The 9,203-nt window shown below is 35.8% G+C and overlaps 1 protein-coding gene across 1 annotated transcript; it reads right to left on the bottom strand.

The window, feature by feature from the left end:
• Positions 1 to 458: 458 nt before the first annotated feature.
• On the bottom strand, positions 459 to 3,481 carry si:ch73-1a9.3 (non-histone chromosomal protein HMG-like). Its single transcript, XM_053515594.1, has 6 exons — positions 3,269 to 3,481; positions 1,993 to 2,019; positions 1,838 to 1,867; positions 1,680 to 1,724; positions 1,476 to 1,589; positions 459 to 1,399 (listed from the first exon to the last, which is right to left on the bottom strand). Exons 1-6 carry the CDS (start codon positions 3,284 to 3,286, stop codon positions 1,352 to 1,354), a joined length of 282 nt encoding a protein of 93 aa, XP_053371569.1. The 5' UTR covers positions 3,287 to 3,481; the 3' UTR covers positions 459 to 1,351.
• Between the last annotated feature and the right edge of the window lie 5,722 nt (positions 3,482 to 9,203).

A 9,203-nucleotide genomic window follows, 5' to 3' on the forward strand; every position in this document is an offset into this window, starting at 1 on the left:
AACATTTAAGTTGTTCTGTAAGATTTGCCCCAAATGTTTGCAACTGCAGGTTAAACCAGGCGTCCTTGACTTTTATCCAGTGAATTGGTCAGTTACTAAAAAACCTTATTTTTATAGTGATATAAAATATTTTTGTCACCCTAGAAGACATTTTTTTTAACAAAAGTAACAAGTTTACTAAAGACTTTGCATTGTACTTTACCTACAGCATAGAAATTAAGCTGTCTTTTTTTCACTAAGACAAAAAGTAAATAATTTAGCCATAATACAAACATTACAAGTTTACCAACTAGTTATGATCAAGCAGTGCACTAACTTTTATTGCACTTTGTTTTACATCTTAAAAGTTTTATAGCTCTGCATTATAACATTTAAGATACCAATTGAGACAGCACTGCATTGAAGAACTTAATACTGAATGTAGTCGATAACCCAAACAAAAGTGAGAGAAACAGAAGTCACAAACAATTTTTATTGGCTCGCTTTAATCAAACAATACACAGAGATACATCTATAAACAATGATCTGAAAGAAACTGTACATTTGTAGTTGCACGTGTATATTGCTACTGCTGGTACAAGTGCTGTACAGTTTGCCAGATCTTATACTCAATCATCGGAACGGCTTGAAAAGGTGGCCAAACTTTAGCACATCGACGCATTCTAGCTTTGCCAAAGATTCGATCTTGGCCACATCCGGACATGGTACCAACACACGCTGTATATAAAGTCGAAGATCCTTTCACAGCTGCTATATAGATCTATTGTGGCGCTATCACAGGAAAGACAACAAATTAAAACATGGGATGATGCACAGGCCTGACATGGAGAACTCCAGTACTACAAAGTAGGTTTATTAAGCAGAATCGGTACAAGAATTAACATACAGTACACAGCTTACAAACGTCCTAAGTAATCTGCCTCGTTATAAACAAGAAAACAGTGAGTGATTTGCACCCCCTCCCCGCCGCGCCCACATACATAACAGGTTACACACATTCAAACAAACATAAAAAATAATAAATCCCTCATTGAGCCAATGGAATGTTAGTCATTTGGGCAAATTGTCCAACTGTCTTTGTAAACGCCATGCGCAATGTTGTGTGTGTGTGCGCTCATGGCGTTTTACTTCTTCCCACATTGAAAAGAGGAACTGACAGACAATAACTGTTCTGGATGTACAAATGTGGAATGGGATGAAATCCCCCTCAAAATGCATTGTAGCTTTCATAAAAAATGTGTCTCTACAATCAAACTACTAAAAAAACTGCCTTTAGAAAATAGTAGATAAAAATATTCCCCTGAATTGTACAAGAAGAGAGGTACAGGGAGCATTGGTTTGAGACAAAACGTTATTCTGCTGCATCGTCCTTCTTCTCCGTCTCTTCTGTTGCTGGTGCCTGTAAACAAAAAAATTTTTTTACTCCCAGGTCTTCTTTTGTTTTAGCAATAGCCAAAATTCTCGCTAACGCTTACTTCATCGTCTGCCTTTGCCTCGCCGTTCTCAGCAGGGACTTCCTCTTTCTTCTCCTCGTCCTTGGGCTTGTCCTCCTTAGGCTCCTTGGTCTTTTTGGGTTTGGCGGGTGCCTTCTGCAAAAGAATGTGTCATTACTGATTAATAAACTATCAATCTAGGTTTGTTAAAAAGGACGTAAAACAAGCAGACAGGCTTGAGTTTACCTTTGCCGGCTTTGGTTTCGGCTCTGCTTTAGGAGGTGCTGGTTTCTGTAAATCAAAAAAAAAAAATCACAAGATTTGTTTAAAAACGTTTAAAAATTTGTTTCAACTAAATTTGTGGGGACACAAATTATATCATTACTCGTCTGTTATCTACTTACGTTTACCAATCTCGCAGATCTCCTTTTGGGCTGGGGAAAAGACCAAAAAAAAAAAAAACAACTTATTTTAAACACTTAAACAATTTGACAATGTTTGCAATATATTTAAATGGACAAATATATATATATAAAATAATGAAAAAAAGCAAACTTACCTCACTGGCTTCAGTGTCATTGTTCGCCTGAAAAATAAAGAAATCAGCTTAAATGTATAAAAACAATATATTATTCTTACCAAAATAGAAAACAATAACAAAAAAACACAGTTGTTAATTTTTTATAAAAAATATATATATATATATAAATATAAACAACAAAAACAGCGTAATGGCGACTGTTGCTTAAACAACGCCCCACCCCCTTCATGTAATGTTGATCTCAAAATCCCGCCATTTTTTTGAGGCTACCCGCTGATTGGCTGGCGGTGTGCGCACGAGGGAGAAGGAGGGAACTTCGAACCCCGCCCCCCTCCACACTAATCTATTCAGCAACGTTGACGATTTAATTAAAAATATACGCGTAAAACTGCGTTATGTAACAAATTAAGATTTTTTGAAAGATTTCCTTTTATCGCTAAGACATTTTCTAAAAAATGTGGGTATTTAAAGAAAAAAGAAAACGCTGGAAAACAACAGAGTCGCTGCGGTGTGGGAGATTCGCCATTTTTACAACCACAGATTTTCACAAATCCTCAGCTATGGCGACGAATGTGGCGACTATAAGCACATGAATACGTTTATACAAGTGGAATTGGTTACTAAATAACCTAAATGTATGATTTTTCTGGCTTAAATAATTTTTTTCGCGATTCAGGGGGAAAACAGACCGACAAGATCATGCAACAGAGAAGAGGATTTCCATACAAGATCATTTTCCAAAATAAAGATCGAGTTTTTTTTTTTTTTTTCAAAGCAATAAGTCGTACCTAAACAGATTTGTATACACGGAAAGATCAAAGCGACCTATAAAGCATGCACTATATATAATTGTTAAAAATTGCCTATGGCTTAAGGAGAGGAAAGAACTGAAAAGTAAAGCTCGCCTCAGTTCCACCCCTTTGTCTAGATCCATGTATCCAGGGCTACTTGGTCCATTTGTAAACACTGGGCATGGAATTTAATAAATCTGCTTTTTTACATAAATAAAAAAAAGAAGAAGCATAAGTCGCTTTCGCGTACTAACGCAAACACAAACGCACGCGTCACGTATTAACGCTTTAAGACGAAAAATCTCAGTGTGTGTGTGTGTGTACGCTGCACATCAAAACATTTAAAAAATGTGCAGCAACACGAACGCACATTACAACTTTAAATCACACAATGCAACCAGACTCGATCATGACTCGAATGCATGCTTTTAAAGCAATGCATTATTGTTTTAAATTGCATTAAACACACACAGATCAAAGAGAGAATTGCAATCAGTACTTACTTTGCTCCTTTTGGGCATGGCTGGTTTGTTTTGAGGGGGAAAAAAAAACTAGGAATAAGCTACAAAAACAGGGAGAAAAGTAAACCAGGCAACGAGACTAAAAATAGTGCTTAGTTAGCTCGATAAAAAGACACACAGGTTTCAGCGCAGGAAGACGTTACCGTCCCATCGAAACACGAACTAGCTCAAACCGGATTGGATTCTCCCCCCTTCTTTTCCCCCTTCTATTCACTTCATCATCACAGCTCCGAGCGGAAAGACCACACCTCCTTCCCCGCCTCGCGCACTCACCTGATTGGTGTTTGGAGCAGATAGCTACGCCTCGCGCGTTACCTGATTGGCTCCCCAGGGCGACAATGCGATTTCAAATCATAGCAACGTACCTGTGTGGGTGCTCGCGTGTGCCAATCAATGGACTGGTGTTTGTTTTAGCACAGAAATACAAGTCTGGCTGTGTCGAATTTTATATTTGGATGTTTTTGTTGTTGTTACATGGTTAAATGCTATAAATCTAGATCTTTTATTTTTTTTTTTTAAAGAAAAAAGTCTAAAGTTTATGAGTTCAGGGTTAAAATAGCCACAAAGGTGACCAGGCGAGTTGTGTTGAGCAGCTGGGACCAAAATGGCGGCTGTTCTGTGTGAAACAATTTACAGTCGTTCTTTTTTTTTTTTAAGCTTCGTGTTATGTAATTGCTTATGTTACATATCAGGAAATGCCTCTGAATGCCTTAAGCGCTGCTATCTTTGCCCAGTTTTTTAACCAGATGAAGTATGCTGGTTTCAAAAGACTTATTTACTTTTGAATAAAAAGGGAGTTGATGTACAAGATCCAAAATGGAGTCCCAATAAAGTCCATAAGTCCAAAAATTACCTCAGGCTCGCTCGATTATGTAAAAGAAGAAGAAGAATCCATTTTGGTTTAAATCAGGCTAGGTTTAAAATATAAGTGTCTTTTACTATTTCACATGAAATGTTTTTGTTTTTATTTTCTTGCTGTATAAGATGTCTGTATGTTTTCTCTGTATAGTTCTTAAATAGTTGTTAATTTATTAAAAAATATATTTAATTATAAAAATGTTTATTTACGGCAGTTAATTTGATGTTTTAGCTGGTCAGCTTATTAGGTTTTGTCTTAGCTAGTTTTGTTAATTTTGCATGGTTGATTTATGTTGTACTTAGCACCTTGGTCCTGGAAGAACGTTGTTTTATTTCACTGCGTACTGAACAGTATATGGTTGAAATGACAATAAAAGCTTACTTTACTCGACCTTACCTGAAAATCCAAAATAAAGTAAGAAAAAAAATCTTCTCAGATTATGTAAAAAGTTTCATCCATTATGGGTTTAAATCAGCCTAGTGATATACAGTAAGTGTCTTTTACACTTTATTGAACATAGTGTTACAGGGAGTACATAAATATGTTTGCATGATGATTTTCAGAAGTAAGAGCTAATGTTTATGAGCCAAACTTTATACCTAAAAACATTTTATATAAACACTTGTAATTAATCAATAACCACACATACACCCAACAAACTGCATATTACATGTATAATTACTATTTATTACAACACAAAATTATTTCAATAAAACAACCCGTATTAGTATTGAACACCTGATGAGAAAAAAAGGAAAGCTAATTCATGTTTATAATCTAAGTAGGAGAAAACCAATTAATCAAATTATTCTTTGGTTGTAAGTTGAAATGTTTTGCAAAACATAACATGAGGCTTGAAAGCGCCATTGATACGTAATGCAACTGATGACAAGTTGTGGTAGTGTCATAATGTTCAAAGTTTAATTAATACACAAGCGGCACAGATCTGTGACGGCAACACAGCATAGGTCATTGACAAATAATAAAAAAAAAAAAACTCCTTATATGGAAGTGTCTGTTAACAGGGATATCAAACTGATATCAGACTGTGCATTTGCGTTTTCGGATGACAGAAGTTATCAATACTTTTAAAATGTTTAAATTTTACAGGCATATGAGAATGATGTTAAAAAAATTAAGAACTCTTAAAATTATTATATTAATAAATTATGTTTTTTTTGTCATAGAAACAACTAAAAACAACCATAAAAACATGGGATCATGTGCTATTTTTTTGCCCCTGTGATCCATTTTTTTAAATATTGTTTTGCTAAGTTTGTATAGTTGATTAAAATGAAATAAAATTCAGTTCATCATATTGCCTATGTTATAAGGATATATCACTCTATACTTCACAATCCTAAGCCCCATATACTGTATATGTTTATTAATATATATATATATATATATATATATATATATATATATATATATATATATATATATAATAAGCTATGTGTTTTAAGGGCTACATAAAGCCCCCCAAAAAAGTATTACATACCTTCTTACAAATAATGATGCTAATCCATGTTTACACTTATTTATTTTGCCTAAAAAAATTATTATTTGGTTGTAAGTTGAGATGTTTTGCAACACGTAACATGAGGCTCACTAGTGCCATTGCTACCGAATACAGCTGATCATGAAGTTCTGGCAGTGTCAGAATTTTTTTTATTAAAATCTCAGAATTTAAATCAATTGTCTTAAAGCTGCAAAGAGGAGAACTTTAAAGGTTGACACAAAAGTCATGAGATAGCTTCAAACACTGTAGAGGAAAAGAAATAAATAGAAATTTAAATTAATATGCTATACCACACCCATATAAAGTTACCATGTATAGTAAATGACTGAAGAATACCCTTATAAACTTTCTCCCTTTTTTCTCAAGTTTGCAAAAACCCAAACTTGATCTGATTGTTGGCATAAAGAGAACACAGTCATTTTCTTTAATAGTATATATAAGAAGTTAAACCAGGACTTTTAATTGTGTAGAATAACAGAATGCAGTTATATAATCCCTTAGTCCCCCAATGCACTTATCCGAGACTTGCTTGGATATCATTAAGGTAGAAAGTTTTCTCAGTATGCCAGAGCTGTGATCTGATGGCATGCTTCACATCTGAAACACTGGCCTCCCAGGAGCTTCTTTAAAGGCCCGGCCCTGTAGAATTGACCTGGAACGACGGCAGGACTGTACACGGGATGTGCCAATAACTCCCACCCAATTTCCTGTACTGTACAGGTTGTGTTGGTGAATTATTGTGTACAGTTCCCACAGACTAATTAATCTCTTCTGCAAGTTGGTGACAAGATATCGGTCAATGTTCAAGGATTAGGTGTTCCACCATTCAAATGTTGCGACTCATTAGCGTACTGTTCTTGAAGTCTTTTGTAAATGGCACTTGGTTTACGCCTTAATTTACGAGAAAAACACGCCTGTTTTTTTCTCTGAACATGTGTGTGTTCGGAGAATTTATATCAACTTCAGCCAAGATTTTATTAGGATTGTCTCAGTGAGATAAGTAATAATTTTAAAAGATAATTTTAATCACACCGTATGATTCTGGCATCAAGTAGGATATATTGCATGGCATTCCAGAAGCTACACATCTTGGTTTGATCTTTAGAAGAAAAAACCTTCAAGACACATTCTTTAACCATAGATTTGAATCTGCAGATTTTCATAAAACTTTGCTTTGTGTAAGCCTTCAGCTTTAACTTTAGTTCGAAGTCACGCATACAAATGAGTACATAAACTTGTGGAAGGGAATTTAAGCAACACTTTGTTGACTGGGACATTGTGCTCCTCCCCTCCCCCAAGGCCCTCATATGGCTTTCTTTAGGCCCAACTTTCAGGCGGGAACACATTAGCTCCTGTTGCTGTTTTTCTCTGCAGTGTGTAGGCACACACACACACACACACACACACAACAAGGATTGAGAGTTGGGGGGCAGTGGGAGTGGCAGGTGGGTTTCAGATAACACAGTGAGTTCAGGGGCCTCTTGGGCACAACAGCTGCCCATTGCCGTTCCCTCCACCTCCACACCACACAGGAAGGGTTGAGGTTCAATTACTGACTGCAACACTTGCAGACTCGTGAGACTTGACTGTTTGCTCACTGCATCATTTTTGAGCCATGCAGGAAAGAAAGGATGCAAAAAAAAAAATGCTGTACATTGGCTGTTATTTTGCGGTATTCTAAGTTTCTTCCATTGTCTAAAACATTAATCCATGAGTGGCCCTTAAAAACTGAATTTTATATTTAAAAGACAATCATTTTATATATATTGCATGCATGCATCACAAAAATCTTTCTTTAGAAGGATATACATATTTGTAAAGATTTTCTAAGGGAAAAGTGTTAACACAAGTAAGCAACAACAAGCCTTCAATAAGGCATCCATGTTTTTTGCCCATGTCGTAGCTTAAGAACAGGTCAAAAAGACATAGAGTACATACAACATAGAGTTCAACTTCCCAATTCTAAGCTAAGTAATGACTTCCTGTAGTATTCTGTAGACTTCCATTTGAACAGCATTCTCCTCCCACCACCATTTGCAAATCTCACCTCCTCTATATGTTTATTCAGTCATTTAGCCTTTTGTTTTATTGCACCCCAGCAGTGTAGTAAATAACACTTGTAACAAATGCATGCATATGGGACGACTTCACACATAGGCTTAAGGTCCTCTTAGAAAGCAAGGAAAGTGGCAAGATATTGTTTTTTAGATGTATTTTGCAGATGTATGCTCATGTTCACATCTAAAGGTACATCAGACAAATATATATCCTAAACAGGTTTACAAATCAACTGTAAAAAAAAAAAAAAAGGGGGGGGGGGGGTGCAGAGTACTAGGTCAGAAAGACTGTTTATGGCTGCTATAACATAAATGATAACAGGTCCTGACTTGTTTATCGGCATTCCACCATAGTTATCTGTAACTAAACTGCTAATATTAAAAAATCATTGGCCAACTGGTGTGGTATAAGAGGAATAAAACACTTTGGGAGGTTCTGCACAGGAAAATAATCAGCTTCGGTTTGCCTCATTATGTTTCAATTCTGTATTTTCCTATAACTCCTATAACAGCTAGTAGTTTAATCACCATTTTACATGATGTATAATAAGTTATAGACTACAATGCAGATAGCTTGAGCCTATGTACTTCATTTAAAACTATATTTATATTATTTGCACTTAATGACTGCATTGATAAAGAGCTTCAGTTTTGATAGATTGGTTCGGTGCATTTATATGAAGACTGTAATAAAAGACTCACTAACAAGACGCTGGATTGTAAGGCCTGGCTGACCATCATCTACAAATAATTATTTAACAGTTGACATGACTTTTGTAGTAATTACATAATGAGCCTATGGCACAGACCTGATTTAATGGAGTAAATGAAGGCATGCAGTGTAAAGGCCAGATGTAAGCGTGTCATTAGGGGATTTCCCTCCAGTTCCCTATATGGCGTTTCTATAGGACTTCCCCGGCAACACAATGCTTCTGTTGTGTTTGAGACAGCCATTTTAGCTCTGTCCACCTCAACTCTCTCAGGTCAAAGGTCACAGCAGCAGTCTTTTAGGAGGCCATTTGAGATATGGTGCAGTGAGGTAGATTGTATGGTTTACACTGTCTATACACAATAAATGCAGTGTAATATGGTAAAGTGAAATATTATTTCATAACTTAAAGAAAATAAGAAAAAAAAAAACATAAGCTGCCACTTTACTTAGAGAGATTATTTTGTCTGCTTGTGTGGATACTAGAACCACTAGAGGGCGACAAATGCTAAGCCTTATTACCATGAATGTCCCCCATGTCATTTGATTGGGCCTCATGCATAATATTATTGTTCTCTTATATAACTGCTGCTAAATCATACAGTATCAGTTTGTCCAAACATCTAACGTACAAAAGATTTCTTATTTGTTTCCAATTCAATTATTTTTATCAAACTAAATAAACATGTTTGGCATCTGAATTTAACTAGTTCATGTTCATCTCTGCTCAGTGGTGGCTCAAACGGTTAAGGCTCTGGTTCAGGGGTTCA

This window comes from Clarias gariepinus, chromosome 17 (genome assembly GCF_024256425.1).
Source record: "Clarias gariepinus isolate MV-2021 ecotype Netherlands chromosome 17, CGAR_prim_01v2, whole genome shotgun sequence".
NCBI lineage: Eukaryota > Metazoa > Chordata > Actinopteri > Siluriformes > Clariidae > Clarias > Clarias gariepinus.